Source organism: Rhyacophila brunnea, unplaced genomic scaffold, assembly GCF_057557595.1.
Source record: "Rhyacophila brunnea isolate RB1 unplaced genomic scaffold, BYU_Rbru_1.0 scaffold_9, whole genome shotgun sequence".
NCBI classification, from domain to species: domain Eukaryota; kingdom Metazoa; phylum Arthropoda; class Insecta; order Trichoptera; family Rhyacophilidae; genus Rhyacophila; species Rhyacophila brunnea.
Genome location: NW_028233361.1, coordinates 43353037 through 43380711, shown reverse-complemented (window position 1 = coordinate 43380711; position 27675 = coordinate 43353037). Strand labels below are relative to the sequence as shown.

Sequence of the window (27675 nt, the reverse complement as noted above, 5' to 3'; positions counted from 1 at the left end):
ATGTAGGGATTGGGGATTTAAATATCTGAGGTGGTCTAATTCATAAGGCCCAAAAGCCCTTACAGGTATGCCACTGATAAACGCTACCGATTTTATAAATACACCTCATATAGTATGGCACACAGTCAAGTTTTGTTCATTGTAGTTTTGGCAGTTTTTAGAGTGCCCACACTTTTACACTGTCCACAGTCATGGACTTGGAGTCCTCCATCCAGTTGGCGCTCACATTTTCGATGTCTCTGTAGAAGCTTCCTCTCGCTCTGGGGCTGGTGTTGTTCCACCTCTTGTTAGAAATTCCATCCGGGAAGTCAGAGGTGCCTCCGACTCCGACACCCAGGGATACGTAGAACTGGAAAATAAACACAATTTAAAAAAAAAAAATTATCCGAGGCTAACACCAAAAAAAGATGAGATGACAAACAATGATTAAATAATACAAAGCACAATGGCGAAGTTGTAACCAATAGGCTTAAAACAAAAAGGTTTCTCTCCATTTCGTAAATTCGTAACAACCAGTCTCTCAAACGTTGAAATTAGATTAAATACAATTTTTTTTTTTATCAATTTAATCAATAGCAAAGTTTCTCAGTTTACTCTTAATAGGTAAAATATAGCTATATAACTTATAGTTTAGAATGTTTAGATACTCGAATATCTCTCTTTTATGAAAATCGATGTCATTTAAAATAAATATAAAACATATTAAAATTATGAATTAGTCAAAAATCTCTTCATTAAAATGAAGAAAACTTAAGGGCGGACGTGCTCAGCGTGGGTCAAAATGGAGTTTTTTTTTCTATTTTCAAAGCATGATCCGGGACACACCTTAAACGTTGTAGATAATCTATTTATATAATTTTGAAGCCTTATTATCCTTTATATTTATTTTAAACATTTGATGACTGCATATAGTATTTTTATTACATAAAAAAGTATTCTTTTAAACCTCTCGTACTAATGTTTTAGAATATTGTATTGTATTAATAGTAAAATTGTGTAGTGGCGGTAAATTGCTGTTTAAATCTGGTGATAGTATGTACATATTCGACTACTGTTGGTTACTTAATGTTTCAAGACTTAACGTACCCATTTACCGATTTCTAATGCTAAAATAATAATCGCCCATTTGACCTAGTGTCAAATCGTCAAATCGTTTCGTTTATAATTGTATGTAAAAAGTAGGTACCTCTTGGTCAAATGGAGTATTGGCATTGTTTGATGGCCAAACGTTGTCTGCCAAATTCGGACATTCGTTCGTCAATGATTTGAATCCACCTGGGGGAGGAACGACTGTACCATATTCCACACCGTCTACAGAGAATACCATGGAATCTAAAAAAAAAACAATAAAGCTAATTTTAAATACCTACCAATAGATGATTGAAAACATTTTTTAAATGTGTCTCTGTAACTCATTATTGTCACTAAAATATTTTTGTTAAAAAAAATAGGTAGAAATTATATAAATAGCAGTGGCGTATGGTCCGTAGATGCTGTAGATCCAGAGCATGCCCAGTAACTAAAGACAAAATGCTACGTATTAATTAACATATAAGATAAGTATTTATTATTAAATCATATTATGGTAAATTTTGCTCAACTTTACTTTTGTTGTTTCTATAGGTATCACGTTAATACGTATCGAATATATCTGAGCTACCAAGCTACAACATTACAAATTATAATATTTCAGCGGGTTTTCAACAAGATTCAATTAATTAAAAACCTTTAATTAATACTATGAGTCAAAAAGTATAAATATTAAATAGTTTTTTTTTCAACCTTACAACAAAAATTTCATTTTTCAATTTTTTGTAACACCACAACAGGCAATGAAGCTCAATGACAGTAGTGTAATTAGTAATAAGTGAAATAATTACAATCACCCAGACTTTGAGAAAATCCCATAAATATATTGTGACCTCACCAGGCATCGAACCCGGAGCCCCCAGATGATAGGCCAGTGGCTTATGCTGTGGACTACGAGAATCACATATACACAGTAGAAAAAATCTAGAAAATAGTGGGACCGAGTGGGATGCGAACTCAAATCTATTCCAAAATGGGTGAATCATCAATCACAATCCGTTGTCTAACAAATGACACCCTGGTATTTAATTAAGATTATAAATGGGGTAAGTTTGAGTAACTTCGGATGTTAGATATATTATAGTAATATAATAAAAAATACTGAATTATTATTATTTTTTTACATGCGAAAAAACGAGTATGGGCAGTTCAGTAAGTATTAATAAGTAAAATACTGAAGATTCGGTTTCGATTTTTTTCGGTTACCTCCCTCCATCGTATCGGCGTATCTCCCTCCAAAAGACACTTCGTTATAAGTAGAGTTGGGTTTCGGGAATTCTAGAGAAAAATCGAGATTTTTCATCCCAAGTCTCGAGAATTGAAATTTTTAACATTTCGGGAAATCCCGGATTATCAAATATTAATTGAAATATCTATTTTTCTATATGAAAAATGTGGACAGAAAACACAAAACGTTCAAAGACTGATTTAACTGATTTGATTTAACATAATTAGGAGCATACATCAGTGAAATGACAAATAATTTTCAAAAATAGGTGGCATGACATTTCGCACTCGTTGCCAATCGGAGAGCGATAGCCGAGCTGTGAGAACGTCAATTTGTTTTGTTATGGCGACGGAGGAATATATTCTTAAATCGTGTAAAGCTGACTAAAAAAGTTACGCATTTACTCGAAAAAGAAATCATGCTAATGAATATATTATTATTATTACTAATATAACAATAAACATAACATTAAATGGACGCATGTTGAATTTTTGTGAAAAATTATGTTTTGTTCTGCACCCGTTGTTTGCACAATCTGCGCGTCGCGTAGTCACGATCTTTTTAGACCATGCCTCAGTTGAAGTATAGCCTTAAGCCAACGTTGACTAAAAATGAGCGCAATTTTTCAACATCAAGGAATTTGGTCTCTCAAAACCGTACGCGATTGACTGTCTGTGTTTTTTGAAATTCTATGAAATGTTTTGAATTATTTTTGTTTTCCTACTTCTATTTGTTTGTCTTCTTATATAAATAAAAAAACATGTATTTTTTAAAACTTCCCGATATCTCGAGAATTCTTTTCTGGAAATTCCGTATCTTCTTATCTTTTATATATCCGAATTTCGAGATTGAGATTTTCTCGGGAAATACCCAACTCTTGGTATAAGATATTATTTACTCACCCTTTGTCCAAACGATGCCATACGTATGGAACTCTCTTCCCCACGCCGCATCTGTACTCTTCGAGGCTATTGCCCGACTCCTGCAGGGTTCGTCCGTATCGAGAACAACTCCGCCGGATAGTAAGACGCTGCCATAGTTCTGGCCATTGACAATGATGTTCTGGTTTCCTCGCGAGAAGGCCACTCTGATGACTCCAGAATTATATCCGGACGCGCCGTACAGTGATTTCTGGGGTAGAAGATATAATTCTGAAAAGAAATGTTAACAATAAATAAATTGAATGGAAGATGGAATTCCGAAGATGGATTTATTGTCAGAATCAGCTCTCAACGTAAATTACTCGATTAAAGTAGAATTAATAAAAATAACTTTTATTAAACATATATAATTTGAAAAAATTCTGATAAATATAATATAACCACTAGAAAAAATCTTGAAATCAACATACATAAACATACAAAAAGTGCATTGAATTAAAAAACATCCCATATTTACCCAGACAAAGAATTCAAACCAGGGCTTCCAATTAACCGGAATAAAAATACCGACCGGTTAACGGCTACTTTCGGATTAAATAACTGGCTAACCAGTTATAACAGAAATATTATTTTTATATATACGGAGGTAAGTTTATTTATAAAATGACTATGTACATCTTATGAAAACAATATTTAAAAAAAAGGTAAAATTTGAATGTATTTTAAAATATCAGATTCAACATAGATTGTCAATTTATAGCTTATTGCATTCTCATCTTTTGTCAGTTGCTCAAATAGAAAATAAAATACTCCCTTTATTCTTTAAAATTGTTGCACCAGTTTTGCTCAATTCTTTCCCACAAATTATTTATAATGGTTTTAAAACTGACACCAAGCTTTCTAAAATATTAAATTCAAAAACTGTAGGTATATTTTATTTTCATGAAGGTAAAAATATGTATGCATAAAGCGGTGTCCACATTGGCAACAAGTTACCGGCAACCTCATTAAATTTCGATTAAAATAGTTTATGGTCATATAAATTATGATAGTTATCGTGAAATTTAATGAGGTTGCCGATGTGGACACGGCATAAGACACGTGCACTCAACTTATTAACGACATTGCCCAAAAAACCCAAGGAAGTTGTGAATTGGATAGCCCCTGGTCAACACTATAGATTATTATTTTTATTCTTGGAAATTTGACCAAACTAAAAGACCGCTGCAATATCTACTAATAAGGATAAGTGGGTAATCCATTTAAACGATAGATGATTATGTATGATAGGTAATTTACATAGGCGAGGTTATTTGTTGTTAATTACAGAGGGGTGCCATTCCTGAAATAGCTCTTACAAATATTTTGGTTATGGTTTGTCTCTTTGGTTCATATACAATATGTATGTACTAAGAAGAACGGTTAACCGTATGAAATTACCGGGTTATCGGTTCATTTAAATACCCCCGGTTAGCCGGTTTCAGTTAAAATCGGTTTGGAAGATCTAATTCAAACGGATGACCCATAATATAACAAACAATAAAATATAGATCCAATGTTAAGTTAATATTAAATTGGCAACGTAAAATGTATATGGTAGGTAATTTAAATACTGCTCCTTACTGATTGTTTTACTTATAATGTTTGGGATTCATATGGTTAGGGTGAAAGACTGGTGGTTGGTTGTTCGTGTAGAGTGTGATAGAGAGAATTTATTACTGGATACCTAATGTAAATTTGTGTAAGTACATGTGTGACAGTTAAACAGTGCAAGGAGAGGCGCGGTGAGAAAATGCTCAGTCCGAGGAGCGATGAGTGAAATATCCAATCAATTGCGATCTGCAATTTATTGCATACGCACAATTGAATAATGGGTTGAAATAAATCATTTTCATGATCAGCTATTAGCAACTATTTGATATTACGCTGACTGTAGATGAAATGAGTATTATAATTTTGAGGTCAGCTATTTTACTGAGTATGCAATAATTGGATACTTGCTGACTAGTATACAATAAATTGTGGTCGGTTATTTTATTGAAGTATGTGAAAATTAGATACTGCGCTGACTGTAGATGAATATTTGGCAGTGGCGAAGGGTGGAGGTAGGCTGTTAAAATCCGCTATAAATAGTGCACAATAAACTTTGTCAGTCATACGTATTTGTTTTCATTGAAATACGACTCCAATTTACTGGGTGTTAGTTAGTTTTTTAAATTCATCTGAACCTTGCGAAAGCCATGCCATAGGTAATTAATAGACTACAGAATAGTAAAAAAATACTCGTCTATCTATGAAATATCTAAAATTCTGTAATTAAATCAAACATAGCTTTGGATATTCTATAGATAGAATAATGTTTTTTATCTATTATAGTTTAACCAACAATATGTGTAATATGTATTCGTAATCCAAAAAGTATGGATAAAAAAGTGTATACAATTTTGTCGTATCGCCCAAAATATACCAAAACTATTATGGTTTGGTGTAGGCAGGGCTTAATTGATATTTAAAAACTAACCAATACCATATGTAAATTGTAGTTTTAGTTCAATAAAAACGATTACGTATGACTAACAAAGTTTAATGCGCACTATTTATGGCGCATCTCAACAGCCTATCTCCACCCTTCGTTACAGATATTTAGTAAATTGAGGTCAGCTCCTATATCGCAGACCTATATGCTGACAGTGCTCGAGTTCTTGGTTCCTACATAATATGTCACTAATATCCATTTAAATTGTGACGGTTTCATGCTGAAAAGGGAACTACAAGGAAGTAAGGGAATATAATATTATGATATTGTTACAATATCTCTAAAAACGTACCAGGGTAAATCCAGTCTCCTCGTGGTAATTTCGCTCTGATTTCCACTTTGCCATATTTAAAACTAAATAGACCCCTGGTGGAAATCTTTCCCGAGACAACTGGATGCAAAACGTTCATGTAGTCTGCCTTCAGTTTGCAGAGGTCTTCAACTGGAGCAGTGCATCTGAAAATTTAAATTTCACAGATTTATTCATTGGAATATAATAAAAAACACAATTATTGTTTAATTATTAAAGACAATCCCCTTGAGCCCCTCAGATGATCGTTACTTAAACCACGACGGCTAAATTATTAAACATGGAACATGATTTGCCTACAGATTCTCTGTTGTCCAAATTCGAAAGAAAATTTATTTGTCAAAGTAACCAATTCCAAAGGATTCAAACAATTTTACTTTTCTGAAAATTATGCAATTACAATAATAAAATTAAAGAAGTAATAATAACAGACGAACAATACGTCGCACAGAATGTAGGATACTGAACGTAAAATGAAAATAATCGGCGCGCTTATGTAATTGGGGCGGGTCGTGGGCGGGCTGCGCGTCTATAGTTATTCTAAGTCTATTTTTCGTAACGCATTTTTGCCGGAGATCATGAGTAAAACATGTTCCATGTTAAAATGTCTTTAAAACGCTGCCACTTTTTGAATTTCTCTTTTATGTCCACGAACACTATGGATGTCTGAACACTTGTCTGGAAATTTTTATATACGCAGTTGGCTGTATAACAGTTCACTATCAGCTGTTCTATCGGTAATATACGGTCGTATAGTTTTGAGGTCAAATGCACGTCTAAATAAAACTCAAATATATTTATATAAAATTCTGAATGGTGTTCCTAAATATCAAGTTGTATATCAAATTAAAGTTATTATTGAATCTAATCAAATTAGAATAGTACTGACTAAAATGCTCTGCGAACAAGGCATCATTTTTTTATCTCAATAGCATACGGCCATCTCTTTCTGGTATGAACTGTGATATGTCAATATTGTTTGCAATACCGAATGAAAATACCAATATCGATATTTCGGTATTTCCTATTAAATACCGGTATTCGTGAAATATATAATGGAAGAAACAGAAATAGGTATCTACCATTAAATATACATATAAAATCTCTTTAAAATGTTATTATTTCAAAGCAAAAATATTTAAATATGGACGTATGTAAACATTTGAAAATAGGTAAAGGAAAAATAATATGAAGCGCCTAGTTTCAAAAGCCCCTAAAACGATTTTAGGTAGTTCTGAGAAAAATGAGAAAAAATCATATCTATTAAATCTGTGAACTTTATGTATTTATTTTTTAATTTGATACATTCTAAAGAGTATTTTGGCTTTCCATTTTAGGGGTTTTTGATAAGCACACCCAACCATTTTAGCGGGTTTTGAAATTTACCCCAATTTTTGAAAGTTCAATCTTTGTCCATCATATAGGTAACAAAAATATCCATCTAAATACATATCTAACTCAAAAATTTTCAAAAACCGTTTTAGGGGCTTTTGAAACTAGGCGCTTCAATTATGGTAGAGATGCTGATGTTTGTCCAGGTAAACCATTTATTTTAAGTAATGCATATTGTTTCCATTTTCAATGAAGAATATATCGGTATTGCCTGATTTTTAAAACCGGTATTTCGGTATCAAAAAATAATGGGATACCGATTTTGTAATACCGGTATTGCAATCCCTAGGCGATATGTAATACGTATAATTTACATGACCTAACTGTCTGAAAAGAGGGAAACTTTTGACGGTGGAAAATAATTTTTGAAGATTAATCAATTTACCCTGCAGATAAATCCAGTTGTCCATTTAAAATATCGTCGCGATTGAATCCAAGAGTACTCAAAAATACTGGAGTGATGGTTAGCCATCCCTTCATTGTTTTCACTGCTACTTTTTGATATGACGAAAATTCATTTTCCTGTAAAACATAAAAAAAATGTAACTTCATAGTTAGTTATATGGAGGCGCACACACAGAAAAGTGGTAGGTCAATACATTTTCAAAAAATATCCATCTTATTTTCTTCTATTGATTTTCAAGTAGTAGGCGGAGTAAATGTGGAAGTCAATGGCAGCTGCTAGATTTTCTTTACCCTGCCCCTTCCAGCCGCCTTAAAAAAACAATAAAAAAATTGGATACTGTTAGGTTATCAGGAATACAGCGGAAAACACATTTTTAAAATAGCCGATAAAATGGATTATTTGTTAGGTTAACCTAACCAAACCAAACCTAACCCAACCTAACCTAACCTAAACTAACCCAAACTCAAATAATCCAGTATATCGGGTATTTTAAAAATGTGTTTTCCGCTGTATTCCTGATAACCGAACAGTACCAAAAATTGTTTTCGCCAACGGAAATCCTTAGCAACGGGCCCCGATACTTCACGTGGTCTAGTAGAAGATGTATGTCAGTAATAAGACTCGATGTAGGTCTAGGACGATTCGGCACTAGGACAACTGGGTGCCACGCAATCGAATGAAATTAAAAAAAAAATAGACGTTCGTGAATAATTATAGGTAGGTACTTTTAAAATATATATTTAATATTATTATTTAAATTATTGTACAGATGAACTTGGTTTTTACAAAGAAGATGGGACCGACTGAATTTGCTCGTTATAAGCTGTACTCGTTATATCAGAGAATAGGTATTTTTAAGTGAGCGGTCACATAACAAAAAAAGTCGAAAAAAACGTCGAAAATAAAAAAAATCTGAAAACCATCGTAAAAATACCCTAAACTACAAAAGAAGTTGTTTGTTGTAATGAACGCTGATAGATACCTACGGACTTCATAAACCATGAATTTTTCAATCATGAGCATGGATACTTTTTCATTATTGTCGTCGAAAACAACAATAAGAAAGAACTCAGGAGAGTTCGATACGCAGTGAAACAACTCGATGAGATAAGTTTGAACAAGTGAAATGGTCCGAGTTGAATGATATAATTACAATAGTATAATAATATGAAATAGTAAGTTAGTAATATTAGTGACGTTAGTTCATGTCTTAAGGGTTTATATTATGTATCTAGTAAGTGACACGGCAAGATGGGGTGGATAAATTATTGGGGTTGATCAATAATATAATTTTGAGTAGGTACCTACATTGTAATAGACGAAATCACGTACCTATCGAAATCGAGATATTATAGAGAGGGGAGTTAAGGGTACATAACAAAATAATAAGTAGGTATGGATATTTTTGAAAATGCACAACACATCAATAACTAGCCCTACCATCGGAGCTCGCCATACAAAGCCGCGGCCTGGCTATAGAATATAAATGGTATCTTTTTAATTTACAATTATAAGACTCACATTCATTTTTGTTATTCCTACGCTTATTTTTTATAATAGTACCTGATCCTGATCAGGAAGACGTTGTTCAACGATCCACTTGGCAGCATCCAGCGGATTGTTGAAGTTCTCCTCGAATATGAGCTGCCCAATACACACAGGTTTGCCTCCGTTTATAACGGTAACTGAATTAGATGCACACGCCGGTGGGATTGTGGGCTTTGTTGGTTTGGTTCCAGTTCCATTATCAATGACTGGTGGTTTCCTTCCACCTCCAGGAGTTGGCCATGGAGTATTACGTGGCACGAGATCTGAAAACGTTAATTAGCATTTCATTGTATTAATATTTGAGGTTTTAGGGTTTATTAATTTTTAAACGCATTAATAAAATCATTAGTAAAATTGTTGTTAACATTATATAGTGAAATATTTACGATAAAAAATTATATTTATAATCTCTGTGATCCCAAATTTGACAAGAATTAGGCATTTTATTTTTCAAAAAATGGGCACGATTAACACATTTGAATATAATTCTAAAGATACTGATTATAACCTATGTCTTTGACCATTCAAATGTGATAAAACATCTTATGAATAATGATTGTTTTATAATAAATATTGACATAAGAATTAGGTAGTATTTTTTGAAATACGCCATATGATTCAAAGTTATATAAATAGATTATCTAGAACGTTTAAGGAATGTCCAGGCTTATGCTCTGAAAATACCATAAAATATCCATTTTGACTTACGTGGGGCATGTGGGCCCTTAATATTTGGATTCAAAATACAAAAGCCGACTGCGAACGAAGCGCTTTAGAGAGGTGTAAAAAACTATCAGCTAATTTCGGGGGATGCACGTAGCTTATTTGTTCGTTTTTCACATGTTTGTATTCCGCTGGGTATCGTATTTTTCAAAAAGATATTTTCTAGTGATTATTTGGCAGGGAATTTTGGAAATATATTATATTGTATTTCTCTGAGGTGTTTTCAAATTTTGTAGGTACCTATTTTTTTTACAATTTCCATCGATTCACAATATAATAACTAAACAATATGGGTTAATGAAACATATTTGACCCATTTAATATAATGTCTATCCTCCCAACTCTAACCCACTAATTATCGTGAGCATATTACATAGTTATCTGGAGATTTTCCGAAGTACATCGAGTTGCGTAAAATGTGTTAAACATGAATTGATATTCATTCATGTAATAGAAAAAATGCTTATTCAAAAATCCATCAGTTGTCTGATGCTGAGTAACTCCACTACACGGAAGTACATTGAAACATGTATATGTCTGAGAGCGATTGAAGACACATATCCACATTCCAATGTACTTCCATGTAGCGGAGTACTCAACATAAGGCTACTGATTCAGACGGGTATTTGGAGGTTGGCGGTGTTTCGTATGTTTGTAAAATAAAGAGATTGTAGGTACACTATGAGTTCTAAACGTTTTTTTTTTGTTGACCCCCAGCGATAAGACATAATATTATTATCCTTGTCAAAAAGTTAATATAAATTAATAATTTAAGAAATACATAATATTAATAATAAAATACAAAAAGTTGCATCCGCCGGGAATCAAACCCGGGCCGCCCGCGTGGCAGGCGAGCATTCTACCACTGAACTACCGTTGCATACCGGTGGTTGTTATATTTTATAAAATGTTATTTTGCATATTACAATATGTATTCATTTATTAACATATATTAAATATTAATATTAAGGTTAAAAATCTGATTGAATGATTTAAGAAATACATATTAAAGAGGCACTGCCATATGATTGTGACATTGTACGTACTAATCAATTATTAAAAGTTGATAAAAATAATCTTCCCCTTACTTTTAACAGTGTACGTGAGCCCATCTCTTTGGAAACCAAGCATTTCGTTCTGCACGAATACTCTGTAATAGATGACATCGTCCACCTGCAGCATCTGCTTGTTATCTTCGAAAACCCATCGTCCGTTCGTGGGAGTAGTCACATCTCCGTCGATAGGCCCGCCCTCCTTGCCGTTCAATGGACTATTCACCCGCGCGTGGAAGCCAAACATTCTGATTCCAGCGGCATCTGAAAGCATGAAAATATGAGTAATATTAGCAGTACGTAGGTATAATACAATACTCTCTCAGTAATCCACCACCACAAAAACCAGACAAGTGTCCCATTAGTGAAAGCGGCGAATTATACTGCATACATACAAATTGTGGTAAAAATTAAAACAGGTAAGTATTTCGTAAAAATAGTTTTTTTGAAAAATTTATACCAGCAAATTAGGTACGGTTTTATTTATGTATTCACTAAATTATACATGTTTATAAACTAAGTTTATTAACTAAATATTAAACAGTAAATCATTTGACACAAACAATTGTTCAGTGAGGGATTCATTCTTGAATGGCTTAGGATTCCTGGCTTTCCCTATGACCAAAAGCTTCAGCTTGTGTGACCCAGTTGCATTGGACTACGGCATAATTGTGATGCAGTCCTTGCGCACTTTCCTCCCTGGTGAATTACTGTCTTCGCGATGAACGTACGTTTTACGAGGGAGAAGTTTCCAAAATAAATCAGTCTCATTTGCAATGTATAAATACTACACGGCGGACTACTGAATTTATATACGAACACCAGTGAATTATAGAGCTTGATTTTGTGCTTTAAACTATTAAAAATAACGGCGGATTATAATTATTAATAGTTGTCGGATAATCGAGCGGCGGATTACTGAGAGTGTACTGTAATTATATTAGGAGTATGTATAATACTGGCAAACCAGCGAATTATTATCAGCGTTGCCAATTTAGCGTTTTTCTTACCAGATCTAGCATTTTTCGATTGGCATCTAGCTTGCAAAAAACGCATCTGGCTTGTGGCGTTTTTACTAACTTTTTTTGATGCCTCCATCAGTTTTAAATATGTTGAAAAACGCTAGCTATTTAGTTTATTTATTTTCACGCGCATCATATTTCTGAATATCATATACCTACTTAACGTAGAAAGGTCGGTAACTCAGAGTAATTATATATATATATATATATATATATATATATATATATATATATATATAATATAGAGAGGGCATATTTTTCGGCAAAATGAAGCCATTTTTCTAGCGTATAACGCACAGTAGAACAACGATTTTATTATTATCTACTTAACTACGCAACGTTATACCATCGTATTGCTTCCCAGTACGACTATCTACCAAATTTAAACACTTATATTTAACACAAAAACAATAAATTTCAGCAGCACGTGCTCGCAGTTTTTAAATGCAGCCAAATCATTTTTTTCCGGCGACGTTTTCAATTTTTTCAAATTCAGCAATATAAATCCTATCTTACTCTAATGCAGTGTTTCCTAAAGTGTGATACGCATACCCCCAGGGCTACGGGAAGAGTTCTAGCTGCGCCTGGTGCAACAAACATTAATACGACATCAATACAACAGCCATTCTAGAAGATTTATCGCATGCGGAAGAATAGCAATTATTGTTTTAATTACCTTCAGACGGATTCTTGAAAAATAAATATAAGGAGTGTACTTTACAGGTTTTCTGTTCTTGTTCTTGGTTGGTATTCTGGTTGCAAATGCAAAATGTGTTTCCAATTTTAACAAAGTCCTGAAATACATATTGCCTTTTCAAATTTAATATCTATGTGAAGTTGCTTTTTTAGCATTTGTAGACATTAAGTCAAAAAAAGGAACAGGCTTTTGGATGTGGAACCGCATCTCAGATTAAAATTAACCACCAGTGAATCAAATTATGATGATCAGTCTCAACACAAACAATTTCATTTCGCATTGCTTATAGTGAGTGTTATTTATAATATAACTTTTATTTATTTTATTTATATTTTATTATAATGAATTTTATTTTCTCTCTTGCGTGAGGTGAATTTAGGTGGACGCTATTTTATAAATTCTTAAAATAGGGTCTCCTTAGCACACTCGGAGTAATTCTTTGAACTTATATTATAAATAATATGTATACTTAATTGTATTTTCACTGCTGTTGTACCTATGTTTATATTATGTTCTCTTTTTTAATGTTTCATGTCATGTTGTGCTTGTCTTAAACTCATAATTTGTAATGTCCACAATATGTAAAAATAAATAAATTGAATTAAAAAAAATAATTTAAAAAAAAGCATATATTTATTACAACAAAAAAATTAGAAAAATTATAATTAAGATTTTTTGTGGATCTAAAAATACACATTGAAAAAAATAGCATGGAAATTTTCAAGTACCCACTTGACCATGGCGAGCGCTCATAAATGGATTGGCCCTGCTTAATGATTATGCATAATATAATAAGTATCTAACTATATTAATAGAAAGTATGTCATCTTATCAAATATTCATTCTTGGAGTATTATTAAATCATAAGTTCGCACCAGGTCATTGCTTAGTAAACATTTTTTTTTGATACCAGGTTTTCCAGTAGGTATTTTAATTCACGTCACAACAATAACACGCTACTGATTCGTATTAAATTTTTACTGTGTGTGTACATATTGCATAACCCATGCTCTAATAGTAAAAAAAGTCGCCTGCGGGATGATATTGATAATTTAAAATATTTGGTTGTACGGAGCAATTTTTAGCTGTGTGCTGATACTCGAAAACTCCATAATTCAAATGGATGTACATATTAAAAATACAATAATTCGCTAAAAATACACCTTAATTTTATCGCGTACACCATTTGGAAAACGCTACTGCATGGCTGGAAGGATAGAGGGTAGATAGTCGAGGCTCGTGAAGTAGCCCTTGAAACTGCCTAACGTAATTCGCCACCTTTTTTCGCGCCAAACTACGAATGGGTAGTCTTAATAATAGCATGTAGGTCATGGCCCCCACAAAGGGGGGGCTAACAGGGCTCTAGCCTAGGGGGGGGGGGGGGCGGCGTCGCGGGTTGAACAAATATTTAAGATAAACACACATCACAAATTTGTTCTGATAGTAGGTAAAAAAAGTCGCCTGCGGTGCTATTTCATAAGAAGGAATTTTTCATTTAAAAAATGAGTATTAGATGCAATTTGATTGTTTTGTGTTGATACTTGAATACGTGTATTAATTAAGGCTCTAAGTACCAAAAAGTAGAATTGCCTGTAGGTACAAAATACCGAGTCATTGCAGTAAAATTTCATGAAGCAGACCTTTTGAAAAATGTGGTTTTACATTGTGAAGCAATCACGGCAGCTTCTATAATTTTAGGTATTAAGAACTCGTAAGTGTTAACACACCATTGTCAGCCATTTTATATTGAATGCCGTTGACCATTACAGTGCTACTTACACCATTATAAATAAAACACGCTAACGGACTTACAACGTCGACAGGTTTAATTATTTTGCTGTATTTTTTTGACTTGCTTGAGGCACTTAGACTATAGTTGAAGTTATTGGTGTTGGTATGTAGAACATTTTTCTATAAAAATGTCAGTTTTTATTTTTTTGGTACTTAGAGCCTTAATTAATACACGTATTCAGTCTTGACAACTGGATAATTCAAGTAGATGTATTAAAACTACATAAAAACCATAAAAATAAATCGAAGGCCCTTACTTTTACTTTTAAAACACTTCTGTTGTGCGGCACTCATGCCATTAAACTTAGCGATGGCTAGGGAGCCCGCCAAAGATCCTGGCCCGTTTTAGGATATGGGGTCCATGATGTAGGTAATCCGAACGTTTTCTTCCTTCAATAAATATATATGTCTTATATCTCGTGTATAAAGCAATACTCAATATTTAATTTTCCCTGAATCTGTGGTTTAAACTAAAGTGAAAACAACCCCTCCCACATAAACCCTTCCATACCAGTACTTCCTATTAGAATTTGACGGTGGCAGTTTTATTTTTATGTAGGTAACCATGCAAGGTGTCAACAGTTTTAATTTCTGGCATTGGCAAGTGTAAAATAGTTGTATTCGCCATTTTGATATTTGTAAAAAAACATATAGGTATTATTACATTTGGTAGACGTATCCCATTTTTCCTGCTAGATAGTGTACATACTACATGTATTACAATCAGCACAGAAAAATATGGCAACACTATTTATAATTATTTATTTTTTTAAATTTCAATACGTTTCATAAAATTTTTTATTTGCTATTATGACCAAGCTATATTGACTAATCGTTGTGATGGAAAAGATATGTAAAAAGTTGCAGGAATTTATTATTCAAGAGAGAACAAATGGCATCTAGTAAAAAAGTAATTAATTAAATTCACTGAAGTTCAAACAAGATTCACTAATCATATGTTTATGTTTATTATCAAGAGATTTTTAATCGTGAAACAGGTTTTTTTATTGTGAGTCAGGTAGATAATATCTACAGTCTACACCAGGGGTTCTCATCCTTTTTTCTATCAGGAACACATTTACAGCCAAAAATGGAATGGTGGACACATTTTTTTCATAACTAAGAACTATATACTATATAATATTTGAAAACTAAATAGTGTTCAGGGGAAAAGAAGCTGAAGGCAAATGATGCATTCAAAATGTGGTGTTGGCTCCGAATTCTTCATATTTCTTGGACAGAGCACAGAACGAACCAGTCAATTATCCAGAGACTGCAGGTAAAGGAATGGCTCTCGACAATATGTTTATGTCTATGTGTGTCCTATCTAATGGCAACAAAATTAACTAGGTACCTAGTGTTTTTACAATTCTCACTAAATACTGACTGAATTCTAAATTGCGTTATTATTCGGCAGTCGGCTTTTGTATTTTAAATCAATAACTAACCGGTGTCTGGATCACTCCAAGTTTTTGTTATAACGTATTTGCACTTGTCAATAATTTAATATGCTTTTCACGAGCTAACCGTGGGTCCATTTTTTCTTCACTTTCATATATTTAGAATCTACCTCAAGAAATAAGGTTTGTAGAGGTTTACCCAACTCTACAACCAAAGTATTATTGTTTGTGGTCATTTGTTTGGCACAGACAATAATACCAAGCGGAAATGACAACCAACAATCCAGTTGCAATTTCGGCTTAGAACTGTACAGTCAAATATTCATGCGCAACTCAGTGAATATTACAACCATTAAAATTAAAATCACAATGTAAATCTAACGTTAACAAACTTCAATATCAATGCGTCACTATTCTTTAATGCCGTGCATCAAACATCCATAATCTAAAATGTACTGCTATGTATGAACAGGAATGTATATTATTTATAAATAACACTGATAGTTAATAATATATTTGATGTGAGATTTTTTTATAATTCAATTTGAAACGAGAAAGGGCGAATCAATATGTCAAGCAATCTGGAATCTGATTATGACCGCTGAAAAGTGGACCACTTGTTGCTTGTGCAAAAAGTTATGCTCATGCTTTATTAAGCGAAAGAAGGCGGTGACCTATATCATCAACCACAGCGATCACTATAGGACGCGTTATTGTTTGACAGTCGACTTTTGTATTTTAATTCAAAATATTAATAATTACCTTATTAATTTTACGAACCGGTGTCTGAATCGTTTCAAATTTAATTAAGAACTTGCACTTGCTAATAATTTATTTAATAAACGAATTTTTATTCAACAAATATTTCACAAGATTTCTGAATTAAAATTCCTTATGTAAGGGCCCACATGCCCAACGTAGGTCAAAATGGAGATTTTATGATATTTTCAGAGCATAACCCTGGACATTCTTTAAACGCTGTAGATAATCTATTTATATAATTTTGAAGCCTTATTATCCTTTATATTTATTTGAAACATTTGATGACTGCATAAAGTATTTTATTACATAAAATAGTATTCTTTTAAACCTCTCGATCTAATGTTTCAGAATATAGTCATATTTCAGTATATCCACGTGCAGTGGTGTTAAGATTTTTTAGATTTATTAATATTTAACCGCATTTACAAAACCATTAGTAAAATTAATGTTTACATTATATAGTGAAATATTTACGATAAAAAAATATATTTTATAATCTCTGTGATCCCAAATTTGACAAGAATTATGCATTTTATTATTCATTTCAGTATTTTGGATTTTTAAAACCGGTATTTCGGTATTGATAAATACTGGAATAACTGTTTTGAAATACCGGTATTGCAATCCCTAATCAAGACTTATTGTAGTGTTAAAAGTAAAAAAATAATGAAGGGTGGGCGGACATAACGGGGGGGGGGGGGGGGTCACTAACTTAAATAATTACAAGATAAAAAGAACTTTTTATATACAACGTTTTTAAATTTTCTGATGAATCATATAAACTTGACTTGACTAGCTTAAACGATCAAAAAGAAATGTATTTGATAGAAATAATACTGAAATATCATTTTGACATTCATATTGATATCAATAGTAACGCACGTATATATTATTAATTTAGTTGTAAGGATCCCAGACCCCTAGCAACCAATAATAGTGGATTGGATTACGGATTTCTTCCGAAATAACTTTTCATACAAAACAGAATTAACTGAAAATTAATTCAATTCTACTAAAATTTGGCTAAAAGTATTTAAAAAATGCATTGGCATCGTGTTTTGATATATTCTAAAAGTTTCAAATGTCTAGATAGTCGGGAAGTTAGTTAAAAATCGATTGCAAGATTTGTACTGGACAAATAAGAATACGAGCTAAGAAAAACGTTGTAAAAAATACATAATATTATGTACTTAATGTATTTTTTACCGCCCTTGTGTAATGCACATTTCTCACAATATATCGAAGCGGGTCTGTTCACACGTACAAAAAACGGGACAGCACAAAACAGCAAAAATCACTTTTAGCCGTGACGCTTAAAAACTGTGAATACTGACGTTCTTGGAATTGAAGTTTTTTCTGTGTTTACTGTAGATATCACAATTTTAAGCCAACCTGTTTCCATTTGATTGCACGGAATATGACCTTTCATTAATACGTCTTCATTAGAATTAGTGATAACGCCAAAACACGAATCCGGGTATCGCAAAAACCACATACCTAGTACTTGTCTTAGCAATGTTCTCAGATACTTTTAAAGTTGTTTTTATTGTAAGTGTAATACAATTGAATCCAGGTGTGTGCACACATACTTAGTGTATACTATTACACACGTTCTTAGCTGATTTCAATATTACATAATAATAATATACGAAGGTCAAATAAAGCCTAGTACAGACCGGCACACACCTCACAGCAAACGAATTATAAAATTCAAGTTAATTTCAAACTGAATTTTATTTATTTTGCATATAAGTATAAAGATAGTGTAACATTAACACGTTTATACCTTAGACCAGAGATCGGCAAACTCTTGGACCAAAAGAGCCAAATATGAGTATCACAACGGTTAAATTTGTTTTCGAGAGCCATACATATATTTTTATAAATATGATTTATTTCAGTGAAGGTTATCGTTTATTTATCAAGTGAAGAATATTTAGCGAATAAAACTAACGCAAATATAAGTTTTTTTATTGTTGAAATTATAAATATAATTTATACAGAAAATACAATACAACATACAATTTTCACGCATTCCTTAAAACTAATATGTCATATTCATGTTCATTGAACAATTAATTACCTTCCTTGCATTTCTTTGGAGAGTATCTGTATGTTTGGTATGTAACTTGTACAATTTTAGGCGCGACTTCAAATTCTCATCGGTTGTTTGGCTTCTCTAAATGCTATTTATATTGTTCATGTTTGAAAATGATTGTTCACATACATATTATGTAGACACGAATATAAGTTCGGAAAGCTATACCAAGTATTAAAAATTGTAGTATCTACCTTATTATGTAGATCTTTTAGAGCGCTCCGCTATGTTGTGAAATTAAATTGCATTTTTTTCTCTCCAAATCCTCAATTTTGGTAGCAAGACCTTCAGATTGGGAGCTACATAACTCTTTGCTTGTTAAATCCACAAAAAAAAACTATTCCAAAAGTGCTCGTGTCAATATAAAATGGAGAAAAAATTAATTTGTCGACTTTGCAATGGGCGGATTTTAAAACGACAACAATCATACATTTTTGTAAAAAATGTGACTTGGGAATTTGGCAAAGAGCCGCACGCCAATACCCAAAGAGCCGCACGCGGTTTGCCGACCCCTGCCTTAGACTATAGATACATCTAGACGCCACCCATTGCATTGCTAAACGAAGCTGCGTGCCGTGCGTTTAGTTTGTGGGCAAGCGAACGCATTCGTATACAAATGTTTGAGACCATAGACCATTTCGCTAGTGCTCGCACTAAACGCTCAGAATTAAAATATATTTTTTTATTTTTTTTACGTTATATAGTATTTTTAAGCGGTCAAAATGCAACCATTATGTAAAGATATCCATAATTTAAGTTATTTTAAAGAAACACTAGGTCACTTGATATTAAAATACATAATAATATACAAATAAATTATCACGAACATGTATCAACTTACCTATGAAACGTAATACCATCTTCTTGCTTATCAGTACGGCTACCACATTTTAATACAATACACAGAACCATCTTTTCTACTTAATTAACTAAAAATATTTACCACTGACTTTATGTTTAACACAAAAAATATCAATTTTAGCAACACGGTTATCGACTCTTAGTTAAGCAACAAACTAATATTTGGCGGCGACACTTTAGCAAACCATCTCTCACATCTGTAAACCTTTTATCTTACTCTAGCGCGTGTCGCAGAGATTATAAGGGTGCCGAATACTTTCTCACTCGCACTTATACATTGTTTTTGTTCAGGCCTTGGTTTATACGGTTATACGTTTGAGTTGCGCACGCCGCTCATGCCCCGCAGAACGGTGTCCACTCAGGCCGTACACTTAGACATGTTTTTCAATTTTTATTTTTCTTCTTTCTTGTGTAGATAATAATATGGTTATGTATTAGATAGGTAACTATCTATTTTTATTTACCTTGTTTGAATATGACCAGTTATTTTTTAAATTTAAATCTGATGTTATGAATGTCCTGGATGTCCACAATGTGTTTTTTTCTTCAATAAATTGAATAAATAAATATCAGGCTCTTCTTCCCTTAGAACGTATATAAGGGGGTGATTGGTGTTGTCATCTTACCCCATATTATTATATTCAGAAGGTTGTATTTGGATATGTGATGTGATATTATAGGGGTCTGTTTATATCGTTTTGTATTTTGTATAAAGCACATTTACACTGGTGATATTACATGGCAGAATAACATGAAAGTGTATTAATCTAAGATTTACACTTGGATATTTTAATGAAAAGACGAGCGTCTCGTAACGTCTACATTTTTGACGCTCTTTTTGACAACTGTTAAAGTTTCCGTCTCGATACTGTCAATGCTCTTAAAATGAGAATATTATACAATAATATTTGGATAAAACCTCAACACGTGACCAGTGACGTCATATATAGACGACCCTTATGTTCGACATTTCACATAATATCATAAACAAAAATATAGTTAAAAACGTGGCAAAAATTTATCCACTATTTACACATTTCCTACAATGCTATTTTATTCATTTTGGTTGCAATAGCCCCATATCGTTAATAACGTTATTTATCTCAATAGTGTTTGCACTTAATGCATTATAGTTTTACACTGTGTTCATAGAAACCTGTTTAAAAACGATTAAAATTTTAATTAGCTGACAAATACATTTCAAATTGGATATATCGTGTATATTTTATAAAATCACCACGAAACATTAATATAAAGATATCCAAAAAACCTGTTAAAATAAAAATAGTATTGATTTCTGCTTTAAATTTTAGATTTGTTAACAACCAACCTTTTTTATACAGTTGTATGATTTCGTGTGCATATATTATATTATAATAATTGAAGAGAAGAAGGATTAAACGAGATATAGTGACTTAATATAATAAAAAAGAGTTAGAGGCAGTTTTCATGGGTATGTACCTAATTATAAATGAAAACAGAATTTATAGATCTGATTGCCACCTCCCGGAGGCCGAATTTCCATCGAGGATACAATAAATAATAATGGTTTTCAGCCTGACACTAAATGCGAGAATCAGGACCCACCCCACCCTAAGTATTCTTCTTCTTCTTCCACGCTGTCACGACCCAGCATTGGGGCATAGTGAAAACACAAGCTCACGCCACTTCCCTCGGTCCATCGCCAACTCTTGCGCCTCCCGCCATGTCAGACCTGCAGCACGTAGGTCGTGCTGGAGGACGTAAGATTTGTTTTTCGACATCTGTCTTTACGTGAGATTATACTAGGTGTCTACTGTGTTCGATGGCCAAATGGCTAACGCATCGGCTTATAATGTCGTAGGTCCCAGATTTGAATCCTGGGTCTGGTAAATAAACATATTATTTTTCAGTGTGTTTGGAGTATTTTTACCTAATATGTTAAAAAAAATGATTAATTAATTCTACACAATTTTAATGTAGTAAGTACCTACTAATTTTAAATTTTTTAATGATACATATAATATTATATACATGTATTTATGATTTTATAAAACTTTCAATGATATAAAATAAATTATATCAGATGTTATATTGGTATTTAAATGGCTAGCTTCTTTCTACAAAATATGAAAATTCTATGTTCTTTAATTTGCAGAAAGCAGCCATGTCACAAAAAACAAAAAAAAATGCCAATACAAACCTCCACTATCATAATAATAATATCGTCTCTGTTCTGGCAGAACACACTAACTGGAGAATACTAGTTTTGTGTAATTTGACTTTGAAATTGTTAAAATGTTTGAAATGGTCTATTATGTGAGTTTATTAAGTAATCGTAAAAAGGATGACTTTACAATAAAGACTGTTTATTTATTAAGAAGGTTTCCAGACGGTAAAGTTTGAAATAAGCAACATTTTGGTATAACTAACTCAATATGTCATTTTTTCGAATTAGTGTCTTCTGCCAGAACAGTGACGTGTGGAAGCTCATAATATTATGATCTTGTTAAGATCTGATATGGTCAAATTAAATCCAGGTGCATCGGTGGGTACATCCCTAATGTTGAGTACAATAATTAGTGATGAGGGCAAACAGATAAATATTTTCAATGCTGAGTAGATAAAGTAGGTATAGTCTAAAAGTATTGGTAACGATTGCAAAATAGATAAGACGCAATAATACATCGTGTTAAGAATATTCTAGACATAATTTTAATTAAAAGAATAGGTAAAATAAGTGTGGTGTATATAAAAACATCTTTGTTATTAAACTCTATTTAGACAATAGGGTAGAGAATAATATTATGAACAAACGATTTTTACAATATTATAATCGATTTACACAACTTCATCTGTGCATTTTTGTTGTTTAATCGTCAGCGCCTCATTATCATAATAAACATTAACTATTCTCATGTATTAATATAATTTAATATTATCAGTGTTGCAATATTGCATATAGAATAGATAAAACTAAAGCATCAATTAATATTAATCACACACTTCATATTATTATACTCAGTGTTCAATGTTATTCTCTATTTTAGAATTCAAATAATGTTGTCAACCTTCGATTTATTACGAAATTATTAATTTTTTTTATATATAATATACTTAAATATATAATTCATAGATTTATCAGCGGCAGCGTTGCCAACCAACGTTTTCTTTGCCAGATCTAGAATTTTTACTAGCTTGGAGAATTCGCATCTGGCAAATGGCATTAAATCTAGCATTTTTAGAAAAGCTAGAATATTCCACAAAATTATCATTAACAATTACAAGATAAAAATAACTTTTTATATACAACATTTTTAAATTTTCTGTTGAATCATAATATAAACTTGACTTGACTAGCTTAAACGTTCAAAAAAAATTGTACTTGATAGAAATAATACTGAAATGTCATTTTGACATTCATATTGATTTCCATAGTAACGCACGTATATATTAATAATTTAGTTGCTAGGACCCCAGACTCCTAGCAACCAATAATAGTGGATTGGATTACGGATTTCTTCCGAAATAACTTTTCATACAAAACAGAATTAACTGAAAATGAATTTTAATTCTTCTTAAATACGGCTAAAAGTATTTTAAAAATGCATTGGCGTCGTGTTCTGATATATTCTAAAAGTTTCAAATGTCTAGCTAGGCGGGAAGTTAGTTAAAAATCGATTTCGAGATTTGTATCGGATAAACAACCACCGGACAAATAAGAATACGACCTAATAAAAACGTTGTAAAATAGACCGTGCTGACCTTAAAATAAACGTTTTATACAATATTTAAGTGATGACTAGGTAATCCAATCCCGAGCCAAAATTTTGATCCCGGGATTTCGGGATTACAATTTGACAATCCCGGGATCCCACTTTTTTCCATAGTTAATATAAAAATTTTATGCAAGTATTCAAATAACATTGATAAAATCGGTCAAAAATAAATCTAGTATAATTTATACTATTTAAGACATTTATTAATATTGTGTACGTTCAATCTTGGAAATACATAAGTTTAATGGAATAAATAATATCGTACTATAAATAATAATGTGAATTTAATATGAGATTGCTGTTTCTGATAGTAAAGACTAAATGAATGGGTTAGCGAGATTTAAAATAGTAAAGCAAATCATAGTGTATACTGCATGGCCTTTCCGCTTCATAAATCTAATTAGTCAGCCAAATATGAAACTGCCGTATAACGTATGAGATCATGGTGGAATTACTTTATTAAAAGTAAAAATCTTACTCGTTTTTATTAATTTATGTGAAAAAAATAAAATGAATCTGCAACTTACACATGGGTAATAAATCAAACTTCATTCAAACTCAGTTTATTTCTAATGTAGTTATTTGTTATTAAAAGTATTTTTTCTATTATTGTTTCGTTTTTATTTTATTTTTCATAAAAAATCAATCCTGAAAGTTTCGGGATTATGTTTACCAATCCCGGGATTCATATGAATCGAAAATAGCTCGGGATCCCGGGATTGGGATCCCTAGTGATGACCAATCTTCATAATAGCATTAATAATTTTTAGTTGTTATTACCTGTGAGATTTAATAGTTGTGAAACAATATTTTTTTCTACGATCTCATCAAAATAATATTAAGATTTTTAAAATGATAGTTTCCAGTTTTTTTAATTTAGAAAAAAAAACTACCATTTTTTTTCTATCAGCTAGCTTATTTTCTTATTCTGTTTGGCATATTTTTGTAAATGAGAATTAGCAAAACTGATGTTTCTTGACGTAAATAGCGCAATCGATTCTTCAGAAAAAAACGGGGCCTCGAAACAGTTCAAACCAGTCACAAAGTTATTAAATTATACCTACACACTAAAATATTTATTAGACAGTTTTTTCTCACAAATTGATTACACAGTAGGTATCACCCAAAACATAACAAAATCATTTTTTTTCGACCATATCCAATCCTAAGAAGATCATATTATGATCATAAATAATATGATAGTGGAGGTTTGTATTAATAGGTTTTTACGAGAAATGTATGTATGTCAGCCATTTGCTCAACCTATTAGGTACCCATACCCTGACTCATACAAAAATTGAAAAAATATATGTGTACTTGCCAGACCAGGGCTCGAACCTGGGACCCACGACGATATAGGCCGACGCTCAAGCCGCGCGGCCTTCGTGGGCGTCAAAATCATAAATACATATTTTGTTTATTCAAAACGAATAATTCATAAGATTTAAGAATGTACCATTGTCCAAGAATGTAATTTTAAAATAATTAGAATGGTACTTTCTTAAATCTTGTGAATTATTCGTTGAATAAAAGAAATAGTTAATTAAAATAATTAGAAAGTTCAAGTAAGTTACAACACAAAATATTGGAGTGATCTGTGACGTTGGTTAGTAATTAATTTAGAATACAAAAATCGATCGCCTACCGTAACTCAATTTGGAGAGCACTTATGAGCAGGTATTAAAAAGGCCAATAGTTAAAGTTTGTCGCAATTAAGCATGGCAGTCGTAGCATAATGGTAATGCACAGGGTGCGATACCCGAGAGACGCAGGTTCGATTCCTGCCGAATGTCGTACTTTTTTGAAAAAGATTTTTTTCTATTGGCTATATGTTTTCAGAATTATGTAAGTATGTTCAATAAATATACATAATATATCCACCTTCCGAAGAGGTTTTTATAATTGATTTTTATTACGAGAAAACAGATATTATTCACTTGGCAAATCTATTACCTAAGTCCATACCTTGGATCCAAACACATTTAAATAATATAATAAATGAATTTTGCCAGCAACACACAGCTAATAAACGGACACTTGGTAACATCCGTGGCGGATACTACCTATTTTTTATTATCACAAGATTTTTTTAAGAATGTATGCATTTAATATATAATTGACCATTTTATTGTTATTTATATCCACATTCACAGGAAATTTCAATAGACCATCACGTCATCTTACTAGAAATAAACACAAATAAAGATATCAAAAAAAAAACCCTTTTCAATAAAAATTAATACTTTTTTATTATAGTGTACTAAAAAAACGCCTACAACCTCAGAGTAATAATATAAAGAGAGTGGGTATTGTTCGGCAAAATGAAGCCGTGTTTCTTGCGTATAACGCACAGTAGAATTTCAATGTTATTATTATTAACTTTACTATAACACGTTATTCCATCACGTTGCTTCTCAAAATGAGTACAAGTACACAAAAGCATTTTATAATTATCAATGATGCAGTGATCAATGGATTTAAGCCACAAAACTCTTTTGACTACCACACACGTGTGCCAACTGTACATTTCAATATTCCGTGGTCAAGAGATATACCTAACCAGGGAACTCAGGCGGCTCTCGTGGTGCAGTGGGTAAGGCACTGGCCTTCCACCCGAGAGTTCTGGGTTCAATTCCTGGTCACGACAAAAATATTTATGTGTTTTTCTCAAAGCCTGGGTGTTTGTGATTGTTCAAAATTACTAACAAACCACCTTGTATGAAAAAGCAAGGACATGGTTATTAATAATTCTAAAAAAAAAAAACCAGGGAACTCAGAAATAATGGGAACTGAAATAGGTACATAACGGGTAAGGCGATAGCAGGTAATCGACTCGAGTAAAGAAGAACCCGGGTTAAACTTACACACGTGTCAATAATACGTTTTATGTCGAATACTGAAAACTGCTCTCGGTTTATGCATTTACGCTCATTTAATGTTGGTGTATTACACACTAATGCACGTGCATAATGCGTGCTTCATTTTCGTAGGACACTCACACATTCAAAACCCTGCATCAAGATGCGGCGTATTGGATATAGCCTATCGGTTATCTGTTATGTGTACCTAACACACATAGCTTCCAAGATACTATTTTTTTTAGTTATTTATACAAAATAATAAAAAGATAACACCACAAAGTATATTATATATTCAAAGTTTCACCGTTATATCTTAAAAAACAAAAAAGTTTAATAAAAAAATGTTACTTTTTTGTCACACAATATCTTTGCGCGCCTGTTTGTCAGCATTATGATTTTATGAAGTGGCTCCCTTAACATCTACGGAGACGAGATATAAGCGTGCCGAATGCTTTCTCACTCGCAATTATAGTTAGTTTTTGTTCAGGCCTTGCATACGATTTTCAAAATATTTGAAGGAAAATGTACATATTTGTTTAACGAATGCTCGGAATTTATGTCTGGTAGGTACAATAGAAAAAGGAAGATAAGAAGCTAGGGGAGGCCTTCGTCCATCAATGGATCAACCACGGGTGATTATGACTCAGATAAATATGATATCTACGTATATATTATCATTTTAATTTATTTTCTCTATAAACCTTCTAAAAGTATATAATATTATATAATTATAAGCAGAAATGCCGGCATTGTAACGATTCTGCCAGTTTTATTATAAAAAAATGCTTAACTATATTTTTATAGCAAACTTTGTAGCATTAATTAATATTAAAAAAATGTTCTGTCGATGTCGTCAGTATTTAAGGAAAAACCTAATAAATAATATTATTACCTATGTTATAATAATAATATATAAAATAAATGTGAGTTTATCATGGGTTAAGTTGTTGGCTTGATTAGTGTAGGTATGAAAAGTTTTGCGCATTTCGTTCAATATCTTATTATATTACTCTGTAATTTAAACTTGAATGGCATGGAACATGGTATAAACAATACCTGGAATTCGTTATGATATAAACTATTATCCAATTCCTGGCTGTTCCTAACCTGGAATAGAAACTCGCAATCCTCCCGTAGTCAAAGCTTGGAAATCCAGTTCAGGAATGACGTACTGGGCTTCCGTGACGCACAACACCAATGCACAGAGAAGGAACGGCACTCCAACCACTCGCGAACGCATTTTGACAACGACTGACCACT

At 32.4% G+C, this 27675-nt stretch overlaps 1 protein-coding gene and 1 non-coding gene across 2 annotated transcripts; both read right to left on the bottom strand.

Moving 5' to 3' along the window:
* Positions 1–107: 107 nt before the first annotated feature.
* On the bottom strand, positions 108–27675 carry LOC147063681 (beta-1,3-glucan-binding protein-like). Its single transcript, XM_085959841.1, has 8 exons — positions 27523–27675; positions 11202–11429; positions 9406–9653; positions 7822–7958; positions 6027–6190; positions 3220–3468; positions 1187–1332; positions 108–349 (listed from the first exon to the last, which is right to left on the bottom strand). Exons 1-8 carry the CDS (start codon positions 27653–27655, stop codon positions 158–160), a joined length of 1497 nt encoding a protein of 498 aa, XP_085815967.1. The 5' UTR covers positions 27656–27675; the 3' UTR covers positions 108–157.
* TRNAG-GCC (transfer RNA glycine (anticodon GCC)) lies at positions 10923–10993 on the bottom strand. The gene has a single exon. It is a non-coding gene; the product is annotated as a tRNA-Gly (tRNA).

Bases quoted from the DNA above. Each gene is read 5' to 3' on its own strand.
- LOC147063681 (XM_085959841.1), bottom strand. From the start codon at position 27,655: ATGCGTTCGCGAGTGGTTGGAGTGCCGTTCCTTCTCTGTGCATTGGTG. The intron at 9,654-11,201 runs GTAAGGGGAAGA...TAACGTTTTCAG, and splicing joins GCTCACGTACACTGTTAAAA to ATCTCGTGCCACGTAATACT. The intron at 350-1,186 runs GTACCTACTTTT...TTTATTTTCCAG, and splicing joins ATACTCCATTTGACCAAGAG to TTCTACGTATCCCTGGGTGT.